This window comes from Phasianus colchicus, chromosome 9, assembly GCF_987193195.1.
Source record: "Phasianus colchicus chromosome 9, bPhaCol1.hap1.1, whole genome shotgun sequence".
Taxonomy (NCBI): domain Eukaryota; kingdom Metazoa; phylum Chordata; class Aves; order Galliformes; family Phasianidae; genus Phasianus; species Phasianus colchicus.
In genome coordinates, this window is record NC_143444.1 from 8346464 (window position 1) to 8373182 (window position 26719).

Sequence of the window (26719 nt, forward strand, 5' to 3'; positions counted from 1 at the left end):
TTCATCTTTAAAACATTTCTTTTTTTCTTAAAAAAAACTTAAAATGCAATGTTTTAAGAAACACCCAAGCGAGGCAATTTTTAAGGCAATTTTAATAATCATGAGTGGAAACATCTATTTTTCTACTGCAAGCCTGGGTGGTGTTAACCCAGCCATTATGTACACCTGGATCCTACAAATCAGGCTCATGCTGGCTTCATGGCATTTCCTCCACACCACACATCCTCCATTCTTCCTAAAGCCTCCTTCCCACAAGCAGAGCACATCTTCACTTTCATCCCACAGTGAATATCACCTTGCCCAGATCCCCTCCACCCCGCTAGCACCAGCCAGCATTCCTCCAAGATCACTAAGCCAAGTGGCAGAGAAATCCCAAGCAGTAATTTCCCATCCTGTCCATACCAGAAAATTCCAGTTATTTTCCTGTGCCAGGTGGATGGAGCAGTTCTCATCCCCATGGGTTATGGGCACTGGTGAAAGATGTGTCACTTCTGCCATTCCTTGACTACAGAGACCCTCAAGGCTCAGCATAGCCCCAGGACAGACAATATTTGATCACAGAACCATAGAATATCCCAAGTTGGAAGGAAACCATAAGGATCATGGAACCCACTCCTGGCTCCACACAGGACCACCCAAAACTCAGACCATGTGACAAAAAGGAGAATGCTGTCCAAACACTTGCTGAACTCTGGCAGCTCTGTGTCATGACCACTGCCCTGGGGAGCCTGTCCCCACCACCCTCTGGTGAAGAATGTTTTCTTGATTTCCAACCCGACCCTCCCCATATATTTAATACCCAATGAGAAGAAGTGATACCCAACACCTTGCTGACTCAGGAGATTATCCAAACCCTTCCCTCTTGAGTCAACAGGACACCCCACACAAGAAGAGACCAGACGTGTCTGTTGGTTTTTTTTTTTTTTTCAGGATTTTGTTGTCTTTTAATTTCACCTTGCTACGTGATTCCTGACAGAGTGTCAGTGTCTCCTGCCGGGTCACCACCTCCAGACCCTGCTACATTCAGTGTCAAATCAAGCTGTGCCAATGAACCAGTGTTCTGAGCCTCGCAGCCATTCATTGCATGTCTTTACATCGTTTGGGAACAGCAGCACAAAAGGACACAACGCATGAAAACGAGACGGGGATGAGGCGATGGTCGGCTGAAAGCTCGACCCGGAGAACTTGCAGAGATGGACCCGTGTGTAGGGTGGGAGATGCAGGGCTCCTTCCCCCTGACGGCATGGGCTGGTGCCTCCCGGAGCCAGGACATCACTCCTCACCACCCCATCACCCACCTCTGGGTACGGGATGGGTCTGTGCTGGAGGAGAGAGGTGGGGATGTCTCCAGCTCCAGCACCAAGCACCAGTCACACTGAGTGGCAAGGACAGGATGCCGTCACCTTGCTGTCCCCACCACCCTTCTGGTGAGGAGCCTGCTGCGGAGTTCACCTCGAAACAAGTGGGGTAACCTGAGAGCACCGAAAAGAACCAACCCCAAAACCCAGACCTACCTCCTGAAACAAACAGGTGTTCCTTCCCTGCCGCTGGGCTTTTGCAACCTAAACATAACGTTTATAAAAAGTAAATTATTTCATCTTATAACTTAAGTGCATTGAGTATTTCCTTAAATATGGTTCACGCTGAAAATAAAGTTACTTTCACTGTACAGTAAATTTCTGATAGACTTAGAAATAAACTTTGTGGATACAATCTGGCGGGACATCCCCGCGCACAGCCACACGGCTCTGCACACACGCGTGCCACACACATACACTCAGCCCCACATCCTGGGGAGATGTCTCCAGGCTTCTACATTTGCACGGCAACCTGAATCCAACCCGCCAGCTGCCCAACCTGCCCCTAACCCTAGGATCCTAAGAGAAACATGAAACTATGCAACCCAAAATTTGTTGGCTCCCTGGGCATCCCGAGCTACAAAATGTCGCAGGACAACGTCCCATTGCAGGGCTCTGCCATGCTCAGGAGGTGAAGTAAGAGCTCTGCATGGAGTACAGGTGGTCGATGGGGTTCCCTGCCCGTGTCTGCAGTGGTCCCGCGTCTGCCGTGGCGAGGAAGCAGTCACCCAGGTTGCTCAGTGAGGTATCGTCGCTGTCCATGTCATGGAAGAGGGGCTCAGCACCTTGGGGAGAAAGGAAGGAGCAGTGCTGAAGGGATGCTGCATACTGCTGCAGCTCCCAACCTCTGCAGCCAGCTCCTGCTGGGACAACAAAAGCCTGTTGAGATGCTCTGGGGGTGCTGTCCCATGCCAGGGTGCTAAACCCATATAGGTTATCATCATCAGAGAGGTGTTGGCACCGTCAGAGATGCTGGGATGGCATCAGTAGAGAGATGGTGGAACTATTAGGAAGGAGGTGGCACCATCACGGAGGAGATGGCACTCATAACCTTCCTACCAGGACTTCCTGCTTTCTGCTCCCCTTGCTTTGAGTCCAGCTGCTAAGTGGGGTGCCCTGATGGTGCTGGCCACCAGTTTTGCACTGTGGGGGGTTTATGGCAGCAGAGATTGCTGCCTTCCCATAACTTGCTGCACCCCTGTCATGCAGCCCACCCTTTGACATTGTGAGGACAAGCAAGAGTGCAAATCCAGGGGATTTGTGGCTTGTTCCCCCCCCTCCTCCCCTCCCCACAGCCTTACCATAGGGGTGCATGTGGTCTCCAGGCATCTGCGGGGGGGTGAGCCCTTGCCGGAAGGGGTCGGAGCTGTAGACCTGCTCCATGCCCAGGAGCTGCTGTGGGGGTTGCAGAGCAGTGTAGGGGTTCATAAGCCCCTCCAGCCCCCCAGGGCCACTGCTGTTTGGCTGGGCTGCAAAACAGGAGCAAGCTGTTGGCATGGTGGGGATGTGGTTTTTTGGTGGGAAGGCATGGGTGGAAAATGGGGAGGGAAATGGGGAGGGTTGGGTACCTGAGCTCAAACGCTGCGTGTTCTGCTGGTCCTGCTGTTGCTGCTGCTGCCTCCTGGCCAGCTTCTTCATCTGGGTGAAAAGAAGGGGAAAGAGCAGAGGGTCATGACACGGCTGCAGGGAAGGGCAGGAGGGGGCCCCTGCACCCACCTTTGCTCTCTGGTTCTGGAACCAGACCTGCACCACACGTACGCTCAGCCCTGTCTCAGCTGCCAGCGTCTCCCGCACCTGGAGAAGGAACAACATCTCAGTGCGACTCACACAAGATTTGGGGGATTCAGGAGGGGGCAAAGCTATTGTCCAGCCCCCAGGCCACCCCCAGTGTCCCCATACCTTTCTACAGGGCTTGGAGGAGACCTCAAAGGATGCCTTGAAGGCCCTGCGCTGCTGCGTGGTCAGGATGGTGCGCGGGCGCTTGGGCCGCTTGTGGTCCTTCCCTTCCTCGGCTCCCTTTGCTGAGGCCGGGCCCATTTTGCAAACACTGTCTTCATCGTCACTTTTACCTGGGGATGGGTACAAACAACAAAAAGGAACCAAGATTCAGGTCCCTTTGTGGGGCTGGATGGCTGTGCCATCTTCATCTTCACCCACCAAGATGCAACACAGGTTGGCCAACACACATCCTTCCCTCTCGTGAGCTGTAAATCACTTGCAGCCTTTTCCAGCAAGCTCACTATTTCTTAATTGCTAACAAAACTGAGTTGCTTGTTAGAAACCATGCAGTGCCCAGCAGGCTGCAAGGAGTTGCCCGCCCCAAGTCCCACTGTGGCACTGCGGTGTTTCCGGGATGCATGGGGAGTATGTAAATCTGATGCCCATAGCAGGAGGACACAGCGTGAGGATGATCCCCACTCACTCATGCTTTGTGGGATGTCTCCTGTGCTCACCATCTTGGGAGACACCTTCTGCATGCAACATAGCACTGGTAGTCCCCAAAGGTACCGGAGCAGTGGTTCCAAGGAAGAGGGATGCTGTGCCCATGGCCACACCAATCAATCAACTCCCAGTAGGTATTTAAATGGCTTTTGGGGATCTGGATGTGAATTTCACCATTGAGTTTACTTTTGGTGGAGGGGAAGAGGTTTAACAAACACTAGGATTTGAGACCTGCACTGATGGAGACACTGAGATGCCTTTGCACCCCAGCAAGGGGTGCCTGCCCCAGTATCCCTAGTCTCAAAGGGGATGAGCTCAGCACTCAATGCTCAGGCCCATGCTGCCGTTCTCTGGGAAGGGGAAAAACCCACTCCGATCACTACCCCCCTTCCCATTCCCCCAGCACCTGCTCCCCAAATCCCTCCATGTGTCAAAGGAGAAGCGGAGCCGGATTTGGCTGGGTATTACTTTTAATTAACTCTCCCTTTCAAGCCTTTCCCCAACGAGGGGGGAAATTAATGACTGTCTGGGGCTGCCCCTGACGTCACCTGGGAAGGGGCCAGGGTGGGGGACATTGTGCATGCCCCCAGCCTGACTCGCCGGCACGGGGGGGCCAGTGTGGCCACAGCAGGGCCGGGACATTCCTCGCCTGGGAGGATTTAGGGAGAGGAGAACAGTTAGGACGCTTTTAATTGGAAACCGGGGTCCTCTTTCAGAGGGGCTTGTTTGCTTAGGCTCGGCCGGGGTGGGCTCGGAGGAGGCAGTAATTGAAGTGAGGGTTGGGGAGATTACAGGCAACATATGGCTTGCTTTTTATCTGCACTTTCTCATAAAGTGGCCTTTGCTGTGCAGAGAATGGGGAGGCTAGAGGGGCTGGCAGCCCCGCGGGGACACCCAGCTGCATCCCTGGATGAGGGAGCTGGAGGTGCTGAGGGCTCAGGATGGGCTCCCACCATCCAAGGGGGTGCGTGGCACTGGTGAGCCCCATGCTGTCCCCCTGCATCCCTCCGCTGGGACTTTTCTACTGAAAGTAGTGTGTTCCTGGGGAATTTCTGCAACGCAAAGCCCTCATCTTGGCCAGCAGCTGGGAGCGGGGCCGGCCACAGGCTGATGAGCCACTGGGGAGAAAAGTTCCCCAACCTTTCTCAAAGTGCCCTTTTCCCCCAGTCGGAACAAACCCAAATTGTTGTGGGATCAGCAGCTGATTCTGTTCTTTTCCTGCCTGACATTTCCTCCTCAGTTCCTATTTTAACCAAAGGCGTTTGCATCCCCCATAGAGCAGAACTCGCTGTGCCGTGGCCACCAGGACATCCCTAGTGCACTTTCCCAGGGTTCCAGCACAGTGGTCCACCCTTGCTGTCCTCCTTCACTTTTTGTTACCATCACTGCTATTTGGGGAGAGTTTTTTTTTTGTTTGTTTGTTTTTGTGGGTTTTTTTTTGGAAGGGGGGGGAGATCGGGTGAGTTTGATTAAAAAGCTGTTGTCTTGCTTCATCCCCACCCCTGTCCCATCCATGCAAAGGTAAATCCTTCCCTCCACAAACCAGATTCCCCTACAACAACCTTCTTTTTACGTAGTTTGGGAAGCACCAATGCCTTTATTAGGGACAACATTAACCCAGTGCTTTCTGCTCACAGCTCATTTCCAATTTTGCTGGGTTTCTCCCTAAATTTGTCATCCTGGGAATCACGCAGACATGAGTTGCATCAACTGCATATTCAGGTCTAAATGTTGATCTCAATATCCCCCCACTGGGGCTGCCACAGGGATGCCAACCCCCTGCCATATTCCTACAGCATCCCACCTCAGCTCAGTGAAGTGGCCCCAGGACACGAGGAGCAGATCGGGGCAATGCTACACCAGGCGGCCCCTTACCAGAATCCGACAGAGCCGGGCTCACCAAGCTCAGCAGCTCGCGCTCCTTCTCATAGTCGCCCTTACAGAGCAGCTGCCCTTCCTTCAGCACAAACTCGTCTCCCTTCTGCAGGCGCCGCTCGCAGACGCAGCAGCAGAAGCAGTGCAGGTGGTAGACGCTCTGCTGGGCGCGCATCACCAGCTCGCTGGGCGCGATGCTCTCCAGGCACCCGGCGCATTTCACTGCGAACAACCTGCGGGAGCAAGGTGAGACCCCATGGGATGCACCCCAGGGAGCTGCGGTGGGGTTGGTGGGCATCAGTACAGAGTGATTTTGTCACCTCGTCTGTGGATGCACCAAAAGGACACGCATGACGGTGTGACGTCATGCATTGATCTTGTGGGGGGGATGCTGGTTTGGGTCAATGTTGGTGGATTTTGTTCAGCTATGGCTGAACCATGAAAGATGAAGAACCCAATGCCCAAACCCAACAGCCCAATTCCCACCGTGGGATGAAGGACACATCACTTACCAGGTTAGGAAGCCAACCTACCCATCCAGCTGCCTCCAACTAGAGGCTGCCATGGAGACCCCACCAAAACCCCATAGAATCACACAATCATTAAGGTTGAAAAGACCACCAAGATCATCCAGTCCAACCATAACTGATGGCCCAGGCTGGCAGCAGGGCACTGCCATGGCCCCATCTTGGCTACAGGGTGCAATGAGGTGCCCCAGACTTCACCAGGGCAGTGAGGTAGGGCTGAACTGAAGACTTAGAATCATAGAATCTTGGAATAGAGAAGACCATAAGATCTTCCAGTACAACCATCAACCCACTCCCACCATGCCCACTGACCATGGCCCTCACAGTGCCACACCTCTGCTTTTTGTGATGGTCTTGATGACTTGTTGACCAAATGGAAAAGAAGCTCAGATTGTTCCTTGGCAATAATGTGACAATAGTTGCAGCATTCCTAATTGTATGGTCCCTAATAATAACAGTGATAGCAATAGCCTATAGCTTTAAGCAGAGCTTGTCCTTGACTTTTAGTGCCCTGATCAAGAACCTCAGGAGCACAATCACTGATTTACAGCTGGGGAAACCGAGCGTGGAGCCAAACCTGGGCTGAGGGCTCAGTGCAAAATTTGGAGGTATCAAACCAGAACCTCCCCACTACCCCAACCAGTCATCTATGTTTTTGGCTTGGATAGCATAAAAAACAAACAAACAAAAAACCTCACCCCTTATCCAGCCTCATCTTAAATATCTGTGGGAACAGGACATCAGTATTCTCTGTTTTGATGACTTTGGCCCAGAAAGAGAAGGCAGAAGTCAGCACATATCCTGAGGTTATCTACGAGCATCCCTGGTGCCCTGGATGTGTCCCCAGGCAAAACCTGTATGGGAGCACCATTGCTTCACCTCAGCTGTTCAGACCCTCAGCTCACTGCTGGAATTACTGGTTTTTAACACAACAGGTCACCAAGCTCTGATTAAACACTTCCAGCAGTGCTGGGTGCTGGTTCCTCTGCCCATCTCCCTCATCCCTGCGTGGTCTCTAGGAACGGAGCTGCCTGCCCAAGCACCATACTTTTAGTCCTTATTTTGTGGGTGCACTTACCAAAAAAAAAAAAAAACACCTTGGGAATGCAAAGTGCTGAGTCAGACCTGCTGCTAAGAGGAGAGGAACAGATATACAGCATAAACCCATCAAAAATTGGGGGGGTGATGGGGGGAGGGAAGAAATGTCTTCCTTTCCCCTTCTCATTTTCTCACCCAACAGTGGCTCAGTGTCTCTCAGCTGTGCAAGCCTGAGGGGACAAGCATGCAGCAGCTGGTGGCATCTGTGCCTGCATCAGTGACCAGCGATGCCCGCCGGGACAAGCACTGGGAAGGGACTGCCCCCAGCTGTCAGATGTGCACACAGCTGGAGGGAGGGCTCCCACCCTTGTTGAGTGCTGAGGGCTCAAGAGATAGGGCACAGTGTCCCTAAAGGTACCTGTTGTGCTTTTCGGCTGTTCCAGCCCTGAGGAAGGCAGCCCAGTGTCAGCGCTGCACTCATTCCGTCTGTCATTACGTCTCTCTTATGTCAAAGGGAGGCAATTTGTACCCACAGGGTAATGCATCCTCATCCTGTTTAAATGGAGTGCAAGCCCTACCTGTTGGGATTGCTGTGTTCCCAGTGATAAACCACTGATAAGCTGCTAAGACAGTGCAAGCAGATCTTCATGAATGAATCACAGAATGGTTTGAGCTGGAAGGGACCCTTAAAGGACATCTGGTCCAACCCCCCTGCACTGGACAGGGTCAGCTACAGCTCCACCAGGTGCTCAGAGACCCATTGAAAGCCTCAGCAAAACCCTGGAAGAGAGTATTTATCAATTCTGTGTTCCCCATCCTCACAGAACCACTGGAAGCTGCCAGCTTCTGCACGTGGCCAAAGCCCAAAGCTATCATCGTGGCAGCACATCCTGTGTCCTGCATCCCACATCATACATCCCATACCCTGACCCATGCTTTCCCATGGGGCTGTCGCAGCACCCGCCGCCCCCTGTACTCCTTTATGCGGAGGTGATGCTTTGAAAGGGGCTGTGATTGACGGGCGCTTCCCGGCTGCTCTCTGTCTCCGGCTGCCTGCATGCGCCGCATACAAACGTGAGCCCCTCCGGGTTGAGAACAGTGATATTCAACACTGACGGACAAATCCCAAACACCACTGAGGTTGGTTTCAGTGCAGCTCTGCCAGGTGGGTTCACATCCCCCTGGGATGCTCCTTGCAGCATCCGTGCCCCCTTCCCTGGTCAGCCCCAGCCACAGGGGCTATCCTTAGGGCATGGCTTCTTCCAGCAGGTGTGATGGCACATTCACCCCAAGAGGACAGACACATGGGGACAGCAAGAGGCACGGGGAGAGGGGCTCAGTGCCACCGAATTGAGATGTCCTGGCACCCAGCCACCTCCTCACTCACAGGACAGGGGACAGCGGGAGTGGGGCCGTGGAGAAACACCGATCGCTGTCAACCCCACACTCAGCGCTGGGTTTGGGATGTGGCTCATTCCTGGTTTCCCTGTCCCCATAGGTCCCCAAAGTGGGGCACCAGTGCTCCCCCAGCCCACACCCTGGGCTGTCCCCTGACCCCTCTGTCTCCCCGCTGCCCCCTCCTCCCCCCGAGGCGGACAAGTGTTCCCTTTACTGCCTGGCAACGGCGCCTGGGCTAAGCTTGCTAAAATATGAGTGGTTTTTGGCCGCAGTACCAGAAGGCTGCAGTCCTACAGAGAGAAAAAAATTGAGCACTCCATGCCATGGCTCCAGAAAGGGGGAGAATTAGATTTCACACCGAGCAGGCTGGACCATGGCATTCTTTAGTTAATGCTTAACAAACGCCCAAACAAAAGCAGCCAACTTAGCTGCATGTTTGTAAAATGTATTCTCAGCAGATTCGGGTTTATTGGGGAATTCGCTCGCTTTGCAGCAAGTGCCGTTTCCCTTTTTTTGTTGTTGTTGTTTAATTTCCCTTCTCCTCCCCCCGATCCGGCTCTGTCCCGCTGGCTGGATGCATCCCAGACCTATGAGGGAATGAAGCAACCTTGCTTCCCAGTAATCCCCCCTTACTTCTGGGTATGGGGACCCCAAGAAGCACTTCACCAAACGTACACCCCAGTTCCTGCCCTGCAGTGCAAACCCCTTCCCAGCTCCATACCCAGCCAAAAGCACAGGCAGAAAGCAAGCTCTGGGGCAAAGTCATAGAGCATTGAATTTTGGGGACCCCCATCTGTAATATCCTGAACCACTGGGAAGGGTAACAGCCCCCCCCATGCAGCACTACTGAGCACCTCCATTCAGGAAGGACATGGGGAGTGGAGTGCATCTCAGCTGCTCCCACCCCAACGTGCCCCCAAGAAAAGAGGGATAATTGAAACCCCACAATATCACCGCTCCAATTTAATATCGAGAGGAGCACACGGGAGCCAGAGGTCAGAATTAATTACACCCCACCATATTTCAGCACGCGGCCGCCGCTCCGCGTCCTTTCCTAGGGGAGCGGTGCTTCCACGGAGAGGTCGACAGCCATTATTAGAAAGAGCTGATTTCAACGGACCCCCAGGAGCTTTTCAGAGCCTTTGTTTGCACCGAGATTAATGGGGAGGCAAACCATGGAACAGCAAAGCCACCACCAGCAGGACGATGCACCGTGGCCACCAGCAGCCCAACGTGGCTCTGGGCAGTGCACCGGTGGAGAGCGAAATGTTGGTGCCATTCATTTTTTGGCAGATTAAAATGTGATTCTCTTAAAATCCTTTTTTCTTTCTTTTTTTTTTTTTTTCCCTTGCTTTCCAGAAAGCAGGAATGCTGGATGACCCCACAGTGTGCTCGTTTTCCTGCCCTGTGGGGTGCTGGCGGCGCGCTGGGTTGCTGGGGGAGAAGAAGAGCGATTTCCATCCCCTTCCTCAGGTTGAAAAATGAAAACAAACAAACAAATAAATAAATGAAAAGCGAATTTCCCTGCAGAATTTCAAAAGGAAGATTAATAAAATAGAGAAGGAAAACAAAAAAAAAAAAAGGCACTTCCAACCTGGGGGGATTGTAGGCACGGGCACAATGTAGCCAATATCCTGCGGTGCTGCAGGGTGCTTCCCGGTGCTCCAGCGGCTGTAAAAACCACTGGGTTGGATGAAATCTAAACAGAGACAGCGCAGCCTGAAATAGAAGCCAGCTGCTCGGGACCAGCATGGCAAACTGCATCTCGCCAGGCTGCATCCTGCATCTCTATGGGCTCAGCCTCGGGGCAGCTACTGTTGGAACAGGGTTTTGCACGAGCTCCGAATGAATGGAAATATTCATCCGAAACAACATTACATTTAAGCTGTCTTTTCCTCCCAACTCAAGCTCATCTCACATTGCAGCACTCTCCCATGCATGCTCCCAAGAGTAACAAACCCTTCACATCCCACAGCACTGAGCATCCACAGGAGCGCAGCCCCGCAGTTACCAGTAAACAGAAAAATGCAGTGCTGATCCGTCAACACTCATACTCTGGTTGGTGCCTGCAAGTGCAAAGCAGCCTCAGGCCCTGATACAAGTGTAAGAGTCAGTGTCCATCAAAGGGACAATACTCAGGGATCCTACAAGAGCTCAGCACTGAGGCTCATTCGGCGCGCCCTCATGAACTCAGCTCCCTTCTTTTACTTGCACATGATAACCATACAATATTTAATCACATATACAGATAATCATTATCTCTATAATGTATACTTGTATATATTTATATAATAGAATAAAATAATTATACTGGGCTGGAAAAACAAACACGCGTTCTCCAGGAGACGGGTTCCTGCCTCCTGCTCACACGGGGTTATCACAGCCCTTCCCCGCAGCCCCCGGCGAGGCAGGATATTACTTTGTTGCTTATTCATTTTATTGCTTCTCCTTTCTAAATATTTGCTTGGCAGGGGAAGGATTCCCTTTACACCGTATCTGTTTTTTACAGGTCAATTGGATTTCTGGCTCTCACAATCCCTCTTCCCCTCCAATCGCGTTTGCAAAACAAATATTAGTTGTACCAATTAGCAGAGGCAGCTCAGCACTGTCGGCCCCACACCAGGAGGCTCTCCTGGCCCCAAAACAGTGTTGTGGGAGCTCATGAGGGGCTGTGAGGGCTCCCAGGGAGACATCGGCCAAAAGGACATTGTACAGCACTGCAGCAAGGCAAAGTTTTGCGGGCATTGACTCACTGCTGGGGTGCCTGCTGTTCACTCTGAAACCTAATGACTGCAACCAACAGATACTGCCGACAACACGAACAGACGTGGCCAGGTAGATTGAATCCATCAACCCCCAAAGCCACCTACCCATAGCAGAGCATCAGAATCCACATTTCTTTCACTGAGAAACTGAATACAGCACTTGGCTGGGGCGGGCATGGGGTAGGCCACCACAGATCCCATTACTCAGCGCGGGTGGAGGTGACAGGGTGGCCGTGTGCATTGGGAGCACACTGCTAAATATGTCCCTCCCGTGCCAAAAGTCACAGCCTCAGGCAAAGGTATGGGGGGGTGTGGGGAGGGGGAGGGGGCACACGCCTGGTACCCAGCACTGCATCCATGTAGGGCAGCAAGAGCCGCATCCCCCCCGTCACATCAAGCACATCTCTTCCTCCCGGTGACATCCCTGCGATGTCACCCCCGGCCCTTGTCCCTCAGCCCACTAAAGGTCAGCCCCAGCAGCATGCCCACCACATATGGCGATCGGTTCGCCTTGGGTCTGACCGTCCCTTCACCGCAGCTGGGCGAACAATTCACAGGGCATAAATTTATCCAGCAGATTTCAGCCCACGTGCTGTTTGCTAAGAGTCAGTGCGGAGACCGTATTTTATCCCCTTGGGTTTCTTTGGCATGCAGTCAAGCTCCTGACCCTGATCTATTCGCAATCGGTCAAGAGCCACATTTTACCCCCCCTGCCTGCACCGTACAGTCCCACATCACACTGCAGCCCCTGTGCCTCAGTGGTACCCCCAGACGTGGGCTCCCCGAGTTTCACTGTCTCTTTACCCCCTATTTATAGACACGTGCGTGGGGAGGTGACCGAGCTGCTGAGCGCGTGATGGCAAATGCTGCTCCTGGACGTCACTGAGTCCTCTTGCAAGTGTTCTGCCTTTGGGGTCAAACAGAAAACCCCTCTTGGTGACACCAGCATTGCAGACCTGCCCCTGCAGGCTTTGTGAACCACATCTGGGAGAGCCTTTACAGGAGGAGGAAAGAGGAGAGCGCATCCCTTTATGAAGCAAACATATAAAATAACGTCAGCAATGGGAAAAGAATGTAGAGAAAAAGGGCAATGTGAGGGATTGGGTCTAGCATCGGCCTTTATCTGACATCTTCATCGGTGGTCGCAACAAGGGACTTAATTAGCATGTTAATAACATTAGCAGGAGATAATAAACTGGAGAAGATGGGAAGGGAGCCCTGGAGAGAGATCACAGAATAACAAAGGATAAGCAATGCTGAGTGCGCTCCCATAAGCTGAGCACCCACACTGGCTAAAATACTACCTTGTCCCTAAAATACACCTGTCCCAGCCTTGTCACTGTGTCCCCACCATGGCACCGATGTCACAGCACCCCAGGCCTTCCCCTGGCCCTCTGGAGGGTCTAACAGTGCAACAAAGCCGAGGACAAGTCAATTCCTCCCACCGGAGCTAGGACCGGTGCTAGAGCACACATAAATTTGGGATGCTCTTGGCCATGCAGCAGCCCTGCATCAGGAAAGGGCAGGAGTTTTATCACCCAAATGGGGATTAGAAGTGGTTCCTGATGCACGAGTAGCTGGAGGCAGAAAGGGAGGAGGGAGATGCTCCGCACTGATTTGTGGGCTGTTCCTGGGCTGTCCTCGCTGCCAGGTCTTGGGCAATGGGATGACTTTTGTTGCAAACTGGAAGAACGGGAGACATATGTGAAGGAGGAAACTCACATTCCTCTCTCATAAGAAATCCCTTCTCACTTTCCCCCAAATCGCTCGTACACCCAGAGCTCAGCCTCTCCAAGCTGCCTTGGACACCGTCCCCCTCCCACGCCCAGATGACCTACTCGTCCAGAAATGGCCGGGGCGGGATGCTCTCCTCCTCCCTGCCCGTGGCCAGCAAGCTGAGAGTACCGTGCATCCTCCTCCGTGGAGTGGAGATATAGAAAATGTTGGATACATCCAGCTTATGAGGTCCTGAGACCCTAAAACTTGTCATTGGCTTCACTGGGGCTGTGTGTAGCAAGGACTCTTCCTATCTGCAGGGTTGAGATTTCACTTGGTTAAGATGCTCTCCCTATTTCCCAGCCCAGCATGGTGTGGGGAGACACAGGTGCTCTCATGCAAAGTCAGAGCCTTCCCGAGAGCTTGGCAAATAAATATCAGAGAATAAGCAGACTGAATCAAAGCACCATGGAGTCCCCCAGGCTATGGAGCCTGCCACTGTCACCTCCCACAGAGCGTTAACTCTGAAACCTACTGATTATTGCACAACCTGCTGAACGCCTTCCAAGCTGACACCTCCTGGGCTGGGCAAGGCATGGGGACTCCCATGTCACTGAATGGGCTGATGCTGCACCCTCCCAGGGCACCCAATCACCAGCTGGACTTGCTTTTTCAAGCCTCAGTTCCTCAAGCAGTCAGAAAGGCTGTTATTAGGGCTTGAGGCAGACAAGAGGCTGCATTCTTCCCCCATCAAAGGATGTGCAATTCCCAATACAGCACTTCTCATTTCATAGATATTGGATTTGGGAAATACTTTCTGCCACAGGTGAAGCACTTTTCCCCCTCCCCACGATGCCCCTTTCAAATGAGGGAGGCCGAAGGCAGAATCCCAGTGTGCTTCAGATATAATAGTACCCCTCTCCTCTCCCCTCCAGTCTTCCTTATAGCGTTGTGTGAATCCAGCCCAGCAGCCACCCCACTAATCTCGTTTTCCAGGTTGTAAAACCCCTCCTTGGTTGCTGGGACAGAGCCTAACCTCGCCATGCTCCTAATAGCCTCGAGGTCCTCAACGGGGAATCGCGCCCAGTTTCTGCAAACTATTATCTCACCTAATTCCCTCCATCCCATCACTTAAGGATTTACAACACAACCTCCTCTGAAATGGTTTCTGGTAAATTCTTTGAAAGCCCTTCTGGTGCTCGCATCATCGTCAGGGTCAGCAGTGCATTAATGGCAGAGCATTTACGCGCCGGGTAACTCATCCCCTGGCAAGTGCGTTTGTTTGTGCTTTTTAAATTCAGGAAGCAATTAATAGTTGCCACAAAAGCAACATGCTTCTCTTGGGCGAGGGCCATAAAGCCTTGCCTCACTTTGGGGAGTTCAGATGCTGCCGCGATCCTCCAGGAGGAGGTCATGGATGGGGCTTCTTCTTGGAGTTCTTACACACCTGTAACCCTGAGAGATGGGACTTGAGGCAGCTTGAGGGGAGTGTTTCGGGAAACAGCACAGATAACGTTGACATGAGATTTGAGCATCTTCCAGATCAGCCTAGAGCCAGAAATGCTCCCACTGAGAGGCAGGGGAGGACTTTATTAAAACTCCTTATTGTGGCACCTTGAGCTTTTAAGAACAACGGGACAACAAAGATAAGGCTACGGTGAAGTCAAGCTCACAGCAGCACCTGTATACTCACCAGGCATCCTGCAGAAAGCTGAAATACCCTCCCCTGGAGCTCAGCTTGGTTAGCTCACCATAAAAGCCCAACATTCTCTGCTCACCCCCAAAACTCCCATCCGTGGAGTCCAACTTCGTTGGCTCAACCCAAAAACCCCCATATCTGAAGCCCAATTTGGTTGGCTCACCCCAAAAGCACCATCCCTGGAGATCATCATCCCCTACTCACCCCCAAAGCCCAGCATCATCTGCTCACCTCAAAAGTCCCCATCCCTGGATCCCAGCATTCTCAATTAACCCCCCAGATCCCTACTACTGGAGCCCAGCTTGATTGGCTCACCTCCAAATCCCCACCCCTGGAGTCCATCACCCCCTTCTCACAACAAAAAAAAACAGCAGCACAAGGAAAGCAGAGGCAGAAGAACCTTTCTGACGGAGCCTTCTCCTTTCTGACCAACACAGCCTCCCCACCAAAATCACCCTCTGGGTGCTGAGCTCCCCAGCTTCCAGGAGCCATGCTCCCTTCCCACGTCAGCCCCTCTCAGCCATCAGCAAGCAGTGATTTCCAGCCATACCTTCTGCACAAGACTCCCAGCAGCTGCAGCCCGACCCGTGCACATCCTCTCCCTAATCCTTCCTGCTCCAGTCCCTGGCTTCTATTATTTTCTGGCAGGAGCGAGCACCACATTAACCCTCATGCACAGCTCGAGCATCTCTCAGCACATCCCAACCTGGATTCAAATTATAAATGAAACGTTCTTGTAACAAGAGAACTTGCGAGGGCCAATTGTCCATTAATATTATAAACCCCCGCTAATTCTTATTTAACAAGCCATCCAAAGGGCCCCTCACAATGGCTTTATACAACCTAAATCAGTTGGTACAAGAGGGACTGCCTCTTCCCAGAGAAGGACCAGTAAATGCTGCCTAGCATGATTTTTCCAGCTTTTGAGGAAGACCTGAAATTGGGGAATATTTTCTATGTGCCATGTGTGATACACATGTATGGGATCAGCACAGTGCAGGCACCCTGTGAAACAGCCCTGGTTTTCAGGCTCCCAAAAAGGGGCCAAGAAGAGCCCCAGTACCCAAGCTCCCTGCTGACCTTGAAGCGCAGGGTTGAGATGGTTGGCATCATATGACAGGTCCCAATGCACGGCAGGCTCTGCTCAGAGAGGACACGCCGTCAGACGAATTTAACACCCGAGAGCATTCCCAATCCCACTGGAGGAATTCCTGGCAGGGGCTCAGGAATCGCCCACCAGTGCAAGCAGCCGAGTGCCATCGCACCGGTTGGGCTCCAGATAACCAACTTGGTCCTTGTGGCTGGTAGGCTGGCAGCATACACAACAAGAGACTCCCATCAATGCTGCTCTCGTATGCCATTGTTTGTTTGAGAAAGGTCTTTTATAAATAAGCCTACAGCTGCAAGGAAGGAGGTCCACGTGGATATCCTATCCCTGGAGGTGCCCAAGGCCATGTTGGTGGGGCCACAGGCAGCCTGACCTCGCAGGGGACATCCTTGCTCATGGCAGAGGATGAAACTGGAGAACTTTGAGGTCCCTTCCAACCCAACCGTTCTATGATTCTTGAGGTGCACAGCATGCCAGCAGATATTGCAAGAACAACAATCTGGAATGGAGGCATCCCTCAAGGAACAACTTGGAAAGAGCTGATCCTCAGAGATCAACTCCTTGCAGTTTCCCAAACCATAAGAGATGCTTGAAGCTGGAAGCTTCAAGCGCTACACCTGGGGGCCTCCAGAGCCAGGCTGGCATTTTTGGAGAGGCCTGAAGAGCACCTCTATCACAGGGCTGGTCCCAGGACAGAGCGAGTTAGACCCCACCCTTCCTCTTCTTTCTCCTTGTCCCTTCTGGCTGGCCCCAGCCCCAGGTTCTGGATCACAGAGAGTCAGATCTGCCCACACTGCTGCGGGGCCGTGAGCCAGCTCTGGCCGTAACCTCAGCATGAAAACATCAGCTTTGAAACACAGCAACAGGGAAAACAGACAGGACACATGTGCACAGCCAAAGATTCCCATGATGGGCAGCACTCCTACATCAGGGTTGGGACAACAGGTGATCTGGGGCACCTGCTCTGAACTACGGGTTTCAGGGGATGCCGCACTCATTTGGGGCAGGCTCCCAGCAAGCAGGGATCACCTTCCAGCCCCGCAAACCCAAGAGAAGCTGTTAGTAGGGATTTGGCAGCACTGCTCCAGCCACATCCCCTGTGATGCTGGTGGGAGTCAGGTGGGAACACCTAGGGGGACACAGCTGGGTCATGTCATGGGTGTCCCAGCATGTGACGCAAAGAAAAGAGCAGGTGGGGAGCGTGGAGGTAATGGGGCCAGGCCAGAGCAGCCACGAGAAGCCAGAAAGTATGGTCAGCTATTTTTATCTGCAGGGCCCAACACTTAATACTTTCCTATCTCCCACAAAATGTCACTCGAGTGCCGGCCGAAAGTTTACACCGCTCACAGACAAGGGCTGAAACCTGAGCACGTAATCCCTGCCCCAGTCAGAAGTTTTAGTGGGATTCACAGCGTCTGGTTGGGGAAAGATGAGGAAAAAAAAAAAAAAAAAAAAGCTTTTCCAACCTGAGGAATTGTAGCTGGGGCAAGGAGATTCAGGACAGGCAGCACAAAGGGTCACCTGTCCCATCTGCTGGACATGGGCATTGCTGCCCCTCAAATTGAGCGCATCTAATGACCCCAAATACCACCCCCTCTCTCCCACCACAGGCTCCCTTGCCTCCATTAAGGCACAGCAGAGTCTGGCCATCGTTAGGGTCACATCCTGCACCCTCTGCACCACTTGTACGCAGCTCAACATGAGCAAACAAGGGGGAAAAGCGATCCAGAAATCGTCTCCTGCAGAAAGGAGTGGGGTGAGAGCCCCCGGGAACCCACAGCCGAGTCAGAAACCCACATTCCTGGGATGTCCAAGAAATGACCACATCTATCTCCCTCCATCTCCGGTTTCTGAAGCATCACCGTCCAAGAAACTCCGGTGGATTGGCTGCAGTTAAACAGAGGCACGCAAAAACCATAGTGCTGCAACTCCAGCAACTCCAAAAAAATCTCACATACTTTTAAGGACGTTGAAGAAATGCACGTTTTCCCCCCCATTCCCCCCCCCCCCTCCTTTCCCCTTTTTGTGAATTTATTAAAAAAAAAAAAAAAAAAAAAAATGCCTCGAGGGATAAAGTCATTTAGAACTACTTAAGAAACACAAAGCATAAAAAAAGTCCATAATTATTTCTCTGCCAAGGGCTTGTCAGTTTGAAAATCCCCGCTCTTGAACCACTAATCCTCATGGAAAAGAAAAAGCCACGCAGCTCCGGCAGGATGTGCTGGCGGTTGCCTTTCGCTGCCTTTTTCCAGGAGGCTGCAGGGGAAGGCGTGGGCTCGGCTCTCGTTTCGTTAGCACCTTTCACCCACAACGCTTTCCCCGATGGATGGAGCTGGACGTGAGGCGCGAGGCTCCGCCGGCGCCGGGATGGGGAGGGAAGGACCAGGGCTGGTGTTTGGAGGCAGGAGTGCCTGAAACAGGCGAAATAAATCAGCGCGGGGTGGGGGCAGGTTGAGTCGAAAAGCCAAGGGTTCAGGGAGTTGCTGGGATTGTTATTGTGCCGTTGGAAACAGTAAAAAGAGACGTTATTGGCAGCAAAATTGTGCTTTCTCTGCAGGAAGGGGTGGGCCATCCCGGCAGAGCTGGGTGGATTTGGGCTCTCCAGGTTCATACTAGGCTCGCTGCGTGACTTCCTATGGGATAGGTGGCACCATCATCGTGCACCAGTGTGCCATGGGGTCCTTTGGTGGCCATGGAGAAGTGGCCTCGTGAAAGCAGCCGTATCCCCAGTTGCATCGCACTCATAGTACAGATGGTTCCTCCTCTCCCCTTTCTTAGAGAGCCTAAAAATCACATCAGATCTCACCCCTCATTCACACAGACCTACGAATACACCATGAGGGTCCTTCACCCATCTTGGATCTCCTGTCCCATCACTTTCTCCCAACCCATCTCCATACCCAATCCTCCCATCTTCATAGTTTTGCATATCCTCAAGGCATTGCATGCAGGAAACGTCTCTTCCCTTCTGTTTCACCTCAAGCCAAAGCTGAAGCAAGCTCAGGCTCCGATCTGGAAGACTTTAAACATCATTAAACTTTTAAGCCAGCCCATTGGGGCTCACTCTTTTGTAATTATGGATGCAGAAGGAAGGAGCAACATTCACCTGAGCAGGCATCAAGGAGATTCAAACACTTAATGGCTTTCCTAACCAAGCTCCCGCACCCACAGCGCTGTTTAAGAGGATGATGCTCGATAGCACTCCAGTGCTCTGCCCGGCAGATATACATAATTAAGCACTGCATTTCTCCATTGCCAACCCAGTTGGCCATGAGTGAGTCAGAGCCATCCTATCACACTGGAGACCACCAGTGCCCAGCCATGAGGGCCTCCACCCATGGCTTTGGCCAAGTCTGCAGAGACTATCTCTACTTCACACATTCTTTTGCAGGATTAAATATTTTTAGCAGAGCCAACAAGTGCTGAGCAGAAATGTCAACAATCAGAACACCCCTATGTATTCAGGATAGGGGCATCTAGAGGGAAAAAATGACAACCCTGCCTCTCTCTAATAAAAAATTGCTGTGTCTGAGCGCTGTTGTCAAGCTATCTCCTCTTTCCAAATTTTTCATCCCAAACACTTCCCTAAGCTTTCAATAGCAAAGACAGCACTCCAGCCTCCCTCTTCCTGCTCAGCTGCTCCAGGGCCAGGAGCTCTCAGCACACACAGGGTCTGGCAGCCGTGCCCGGAGGGGTTTGGGGCCGGGAGGCAGTGGTTCCCCGCAGGGATTTTCCACGGTGGCGGCGGAGGCGGAGGCCGGGAAGAGGACAATGGGCAGAGGAGCGATGGCCGCGTGAAAAAGCATTTGTTCCGCTGTCAAGGACAGAAAGCTCTCCCTGGGAGTGGTGCTCGGAAATGGAGCCCACGAGGGAAGGAGTGGGGAAGGGAGCAGCGAGAGATGGTGCAGCAGAGGATGGATGCAGTGGGGCAGGAGTGGTGCTGGCTCTGCATGGATGGCGCTGCCCTTCTAGGGGGTTTTTCCAGGTTCTGGCCATCCTCATGATTCACTTATCTCAGAAGTTACAGTCCCTGCAACACTGCCTTTGGTCAGCTTGGTGTAAAGGTGGAAAATCCATCAGCATGCACAACACAAAAACCAGGCAAAGCGTGGAAAGCCATGCCCAAGGAAGGTGCTCAAATCACTGCAACGTTGGCTGAATCTTTCTTAGATAAATTTGCCTAAAAGTGCCTGGCGTGCCTCTTATTTCCACATCCTTCCAGCCTCCTTTTCCTCAAGCATCCTTAGCGTTAAGGGTGTCTGGAACACATCTCGTTGGCACTCACCGCAAGTGGAGAACACTCAATTCAGACCCCAAATTCACAAAGATTGGAAGTGATTCTATCATCTATGACACCCTACAGAGATGCCATCGCTGCATGCTGATGGTCCCCAGCACAGCAGGAAGGGTGGTGAGGAGCTTTGGCACATGAGGCTGTTGCTCCTTTCGGGGATTGCTAGACATGATGTTAATTGTAAGGCACAAACCTAACTATGGGCAAGGACGAGGCACCAAAGACACCCTCGTTATGGGGCCAAGGCTGAATTCAAAGTGGGGTTTGCTGCAGGAGGATGGGTAAGTGGGAACAGAAAGTAGTGAGGAAGGATGGGGAAGGTCAGAAGAGAGACTGGGGGGCAGTGGGAGTGCAGGACCCCAGGTTAGGACCTCATCCCCTCTGGCATTCCTGCAGCTGAGAAAGGGCCCTCCCAGAGACTTTGCCCCCCAATGCACCCCTCCCAAACAAAGGTACTGGGCATGATTTTTCCAACCCAAGATTTACAAGTTTAACTTGCAGGCATTTTCTTTTGCACACAAGGCCAGGAGGGGATTTTCTTTACCATCACGCTTCCACTCATGGAGACACCCACAGGACCCCAGGAGCGGAGGAGCTGGGACTCACACCTCTCCGCAGATGCTGGCAGCAGCACAGAGCCATCACGCGGTGCGCAGACGGCCCCGGCGTCACACAACTGCCTGCCCCGGCCGGGGAGTGCAGTGCGGCGGCGGCGGGGACCCGCATGCCAGCCTGCTCCGAGCCGTGCTGGCCATCTGCTCCCGCCCGCCGCGGCTGGGGATGTGCCAAGCCGGCACGCCATCGCCGCGCTCCCCAGCTGCGCCCCTCGGCATGGCCGCTGCTGCTCATGGGCACGGGGGCTTCCAGAGCCCACCCTCACCTCCTGCATCACCCTGCAGTGGGGCTGTCCCCATAGTGTCACCCCCAGGGTGAAGCCTGAACCTCATCATCTTCAGATAGATCAGATTTGGCCAAGCGCCGGCATTCGAGATGTTCCGTAACAAATGTCCTCTGTCCCAAATTTGCATTGTCCTAAGCGTGTAGGTCAAGAAATCTCCCGCATGACGGCTCTGCACAGACTGTATAGCATGGGGGGCACTGGCCCCCAGCTTCCCCCAAGGCCACTCCAACTTTTTGAGAAATGCCCCAAGGAGATACCGAGACCCGGCCCAACATCCTCAGTCTTTAATCCATCTCTCTGCAGGTTCTCGACCTCTTCACGAAAGATTAAGAAATGCAAAACATCTGGTTTATTAAATGATTCATCAATTTTGAGCGTCCAGCAAATCAGCCTCTTGCTTAAAACCGCCCTGCAACACTTTCCACGGGTGTATTTATAACTGAACGCATAGCTCGGCAGTCCCATGCTTGGCCATTAACCCTCCACAGCCTTGGAACGGATGGAGTGAGGACATGGAGGAAAATATCACACCTATTATTTTGGTACAATGCCCCAGTGTCAGGCAATATTGCATCTACTGCAATTCAGTAGAACATCCCAATGACAAAAAATACCGCATATATGGCTCTTTGATAAAACATCCCAGTGTCAAAAAATACCGCACCTATTGCTCTTCAGCAAAGCATTCCAACAGCCACCAACCCTTCTTTCAATTAAAAAACAACAAATCACAGCACGCCCCAAGGAGGATCCTTGCACCTATGGCTGAGGCCACGCTAATTCCCAGCCCACACGGAGCATTGGGTGCTGCTGCTGTTCCCAATTCATCAGCCCCAGCAGCTCGTCCAACACCATCGCCAACGACGCTCTGGCAATGGGGAAAGCCCAGCCAGAAGAGAACAGGCAGTTCGAGCAAAAAAATATATGATATATACATAATATATACAAGGCCACAGTGCTCCATGGGGCTCTGCCCTGTGTCTTTCATGTCCCCATTTTGCCTAGGCAGGAGCAGCCGCAACACAGCCGGGAAACACCCAGAGCAAGCACAACACCACCCGAGCGCATAAACAGTTATGACTATTTCCTTTTTCCACTCATTCTCATCCAACCCTATGGCACCGGGTGCTCTGCTGGGTGAGAGGTACAGTGAAAGGGAATTTCTTTCGTGGCTGAGAGACATAGGAGGAGGATTTTGTGTTGCAGCCCCCAGCATGGGACGCGCAGCAGCAAAACATATGCGTGCTGTAAGCTGGAAGGAGTTTTCTTTTTTTTGCAGCAATATTTCACCCCTTTTCCCTCTACGTGCTTCAAGCAGAGGAACAGTTAGAGAAGAAAATGTGTAGTAAATTGCATTGGAAACCCAGGAGAACCAATAGCCGAATTTCTACAGCCAAGCAAGCAGCACACCCAATTTCTGCAAAATTTTTGCCTAAAACGCAGCGCTCTCCTTTTCACCCCATGGCAGCTCATTCTTCCACTCTTCCGTAAACACTTGAAAACAAGGCCGTGCACACAAATTCTGCTTTCAATTTTCCTTGTATCCATAGCAATTAAATCAGCCCTGCAATACAGGACCGAGGGAACAGGAGGCAGGCACCAAGCAGGGCTGGTCCCAGCACTGAGCCAGAGAAGTTTTTCTCCTCTGGGACTGAAATCACAGCACTCCAATGTGTGCCACTGCCATAGTGAGGAGCCTGGCCCGCATACGACTGCCTTGGGAAACAACCAGCAACCAGCCCAGAGGCACATCTAGCAGCCCCAAAGCCAGCCAGGAGAACCATGAGGGTACAGAGGGATGTGCAGCCCAATGCTGAGTTCTGAAAGGCAAGGAGCCCCTGACCCCATGGCACAGATGTGGGGGGCCCCAGTGGGGCTCCCAGCAGAATATCATGGAGCAGCGGTGATAGCAGGAGCAGGATGAGGAAGAGAAAGCAGCTGCAGGAGAGGGAATCTCTGCAACTTTTTCCCTTTTCCCACTGGCTTTTCTTTATATATCTATCTATCTATCTCTCTCTCTATATACATACACACATATACATAATAAAAAAATTAAATACATATACATAAAAAATTCCCATCCTCATTCTTCATACACGCAGAGCCCCCCCAGCCCCACACTTTCCAAAGGAGACGCTTTGGACACCTACATCTGATTTCCTGCTCTGGTTCAGGGGAAGGCTCCGGCGCACGGCAGCAAGCACCAAGCCCAGCAGGACCCTGTGCCTGTCCTGTGCCTCGGCATCCCCATCCAAGTAGAGGGTGCCAACGTGTCACCTTGTCTGGAGGGCAGTGGGGAAACAGCCCCACGAGGAACGGGGGTTGGAGAGATTGTAACATCCCTTCTCCAGATGCTCAGAGGAAAATAACATGAAGAAAGGGGTTTTTTTTCCTCCTTTTTCAGTGCTTTTTGCTCCACCGCTTTGCTCTCACCAACTCCCAACAAAAAGTTCCTAAATTCCCAAAGGCAATGAAACAACTCTAAAAAAGGGGAGAACCCCCCCAGGGAGGTGGGTGCTGCTGTGCTTTGAGGGAGAACCAAAACCAACCACACATCACAGCGATGCCAACACATTTGGGATGCAGTGAGCAGGGATGGAAGCAGGGGCCACCGAGCGCTTTGCGGGTGGGAACAGAGTGGGGGTAAAGGGAAGGGGACAAGGAAAAGACACTCACTTCTCATAGTCCAGCTTGCAGTAGAGCTTCTTGTCTCGGTAGAAGCAGGTGGTGTGCAGGGGCTCCTTGCACGACGTGCACTGCACGCAGCGCTCGTGCCACAGGCTGTCGTTGAGGCGCAGGAGAAAGCGGTCGGCGATGACCCGCTGGCACCCTTCGCACACGGAGCGGGGCGTCGCGGCTCTGCCTGCGGGATGGGGCCGGTGGCAGCGCCGGGCGGACGGGAACGGACCGAAGGAGCCGCCGCCGCCGCGTCCCCGCGGGTCGGAGAGGGGCTGGGGGTCCCGGGTGGGCCGCGGGGGAGGAGAGGAGAGTGCGAGGCGCTGCTCCCGGCTGCGGGGATGGGCCCGTGCTTTAGGGGAGCTCCGAAGGAGGGGGATCGGCCCCGATTTCGTTCCGTTTGGAAAGGCGGCGGTGGAGCCGCGGCTCAGAGAGATGGCGATTGTTTGGCAGCGGGGTGAAAACGAAGAAAAAAAATAAAGGGATGAAAGGAAAGCCTTCGTTTCGATTGGAGAGGGGGACACACGGTTTTGTGGAACCGAGGAACGAAGCGGTCGCCGGGGGCTCTTCGCGGCCGAGGGCAGCGGCGCCGGGCCGGGGCGAACCGGGAACGGAGCAGCCCCACGGACTCCCCTCTACCGAGATCCTCCCACCGTGCTTCAGCTCCCAGGGCTCCCCGACTTACCCAGCAGAGAGGAAAAGGGGGCGGCGGGGTCCAGGGCGTTCTGCAAAGTCTCCTCCATCTTCAAGCCGTCCAGCATGGTGAGGAGCCGGGCCGGGCGAGGGGCCGCACCGCCCGCCTGCAAACACAGCCCGGACACGCGGCGCTCAGCTACAGCAGCCCCGGGGCACCTCGCTTCCCCGAACCCTCCTCCCGCGTCCTCCCCACCATCGCCGAGGTTTGGGGTTCTGAGGACGCGGAGCCGCCGTCGGGGGTTCGCCCGCTTACCTTGGGCGGCTCCGGTGGGGAGGCTCCGGGGATGGAGGGGGGGGCAGCCCCACGCCTTCAGCCACCGCCCCGGGGTTGCTCGGCCGCGGCCCCCGGCGGCCCCGCGCTCCCCGAGGTTTGGGGCTGCGAACCGGGGGGAGCCGCCGAGCCCCGGGCGGCTGCGGAGAGAAACGCGGCGACCTGCGGGGAAGCGCCCGTCCGACTGCTGCCAAGACACATTTCCCGGAGCTGATACCTCCCTGCCCGACCCCCACCCCCTACCCTCCCCTCTCCACCCCACTCGAAAGAAGTTTCCTCCCCGCTCTCCTGTCCGCCCGCCCGCAGCAGCGGCCCCGCCACGCCTCGAGGGGCCGGAGCGCTGCCCGGCTGCGGGGGGCACGAACGGACGGCCCCGGCCCCTCCCCGGCTACGTGTGAGCTTTCGAAGAAAGCAACCCCAAAAGAAGAAAAGACAAAAAAAAAAAAAAAAAAAAAAAAAGAAAAAGAAAAGTGATAATAATAATAGAGTAGAGGGCGGTGCGGCTCTCCCGGTAGTGAGAGAGGCTGAAATCTGCTCCTCGTTGGCGGAGAAGCTCGAGATGAGGGTTTGGGGAAGTGGCCGGGGCAGCGCTTAAGGCAAACGAACGACAGATGGGAGGGAGAGAGGAATCTCACGGGCAGAGGGATGCTCCGGACACCGCATCGACAGAGCTCCGGGTTCGGGAAGGGGAACCCCCCGGGGGGTGGAGGTCCCACCAGGGACGGGAAGCCGAAATTCAAAGCCTTCCCGCTGCCACGGCGCTGTCCCATCGCTGAGCCCATCCCTGTCGCCACCCGGGGGAAGCTGCGGAGCTGCCATGAGTTTGTGAAGTTTTTAGGGGACCCGCAATTCCTGTGGCCGCTGGTGAGCTTAGCAGTAGGACATCCTCATCACCAGTAGGTCCTCGTGTGATGTGGGTAACAAAGTCACATCCTCAGGGAGCTGGAGACAAGGAAAGGCCACAGGTGAGCACAAGTGGCTCAGCGCCCTGCCAGCATCCCCTGGGGTACTGGGACAGAACCAGTGCATCCCAGCACACCGTGGTACAAAGGCACTGGTACCACATACAGGTCAGCAGGAAGCAGCTGTGAGCTGAGCAGCAGCAGAGCAGTGCTAGGCTCTGACACATCCACCTTTGTCTCTCCAGAAGGTCTCAGAGCAGCTCCCACCAACTCTACAATTAGCCATATGCCATCAGGCTCCAGGTGCCACTCCTCAACCTGCGCAGCCACCCTGCAGGGCTCAGCCCCCTGTCCTTCCATGTCAGAAAAAAAGGAAAGAAGCTGCCCTCCAAATATTGTCATACTACAGCTTTACCCTTCCCCATCTCCAAGTGAGGAGAGCACTGGGTGCTGCTGTGCCATGCAGCTCCTGTGCACAGCTGCCAGCTCAGTCACTATGGGATCAGCCCAGCAGGTATCACCAGAGGTCTGCAGTAGGGTCTCACTACGCTTTGCACAGCTCCACCTGTGATCCCTTCCCCCTCTTCCAGGACAAAAACCCAGCACAGAGGCAGAGACGTGTGGGCACAACAAAACTGGCTTCGTTCCCCCTCCCTCTCCCTTCAGAGAGCAGAAAGCCAGATTGTAAGCATCCCATGTTGCAAGCTGCCCTTATTCCAAGGGACACGAAGGGTGCTGCTTTGGGCTTAGTGAAAGCAGCTCCCCATACCTTATGCAAAGAGTGGTAACCAGGTGGAGCAGTAAAACATAAAAGATAAATGCTCCGCCCCTCTCCTCCCCCTCACTGATAGCATTCAAAGCATCACCTGGCAATTCTCCTCCCACACACACCCTCACCTCCAGCAGTGTCCCTATAGCAGATGGAGTACTGCAGCCAGCTCACTGCATCCCATAAGGGCCAGGGGGTGGGTGGCTGAAGTCACCCAGGGTCTGCAGGATGAAACCTTGGCTTTCCATATTCAGCACAGAACCCAGAGCTGAACTGAATGCAAA

General features: G+C 53.5%; 1 protein-coding gene across 1 annotated transcript; it reads right to left on the bottom strand.

Annotated features, from left to right (window-relative positions):
- Positions 1–960: 960 nt before the first annotated feature.
- Positions 961–26440, bottom strand: LMX1A (LIM homeobox transcription factor 1 alpha). The gene is made up of 11 exons (XM_031595499.2): positions 25833–26440; positions 25400–25706; positions 24747–24926; positions 24483–24597; positions 23798–23984; positions 5676–5908; positions 3258–3427; positions 3075–3152; positions 2927–2996; positions 2660–2827; positions 961–2143 (listed from the first exon to the last, which is right to left on the bottom strand). The coding sequence occupies exons 4-11, from the start codon at positions 24556–24558 to the stop codon at positions 1983–1985; spliced, it is 1143 nt and encodes a 380-aa protein (XP_031451359.1). The 5' UTR covers positions 24559–24597; positions 24747–24926; positions 25400–25706; positions 25833–26440; the 3' UTR covers positions 961–1982.
- Positions 26441–26719: the final 279 nt, after the last annotated feature.

Excerpts from the sequence above, each read along its gene's own strand:
- LMX1A (XM_031595499.2), bottom strand. The coding sequence starts at position 24,558 with ATGCTGGACGGCTTGAAGATGGAGGAGACTTTGCAGAACGCCCTGGAC. Across the intron at positions 23,985-24,482 it reads CCCCTTTTCCTCTCTGCTGG|GCAGAGCCGCGACGCCCCGC; the intron begins GTAAGTCGGGGA and ends CCCATCCCGCAG. Across the intron at positions 2,997-3,074 it reads TCCAGAACCAGAGAGCAAAG|ATGAAGAAGCTGGCCAGGAG; the intron begins GTGGGTGCAGGG and ends CTTTTCACCCAG.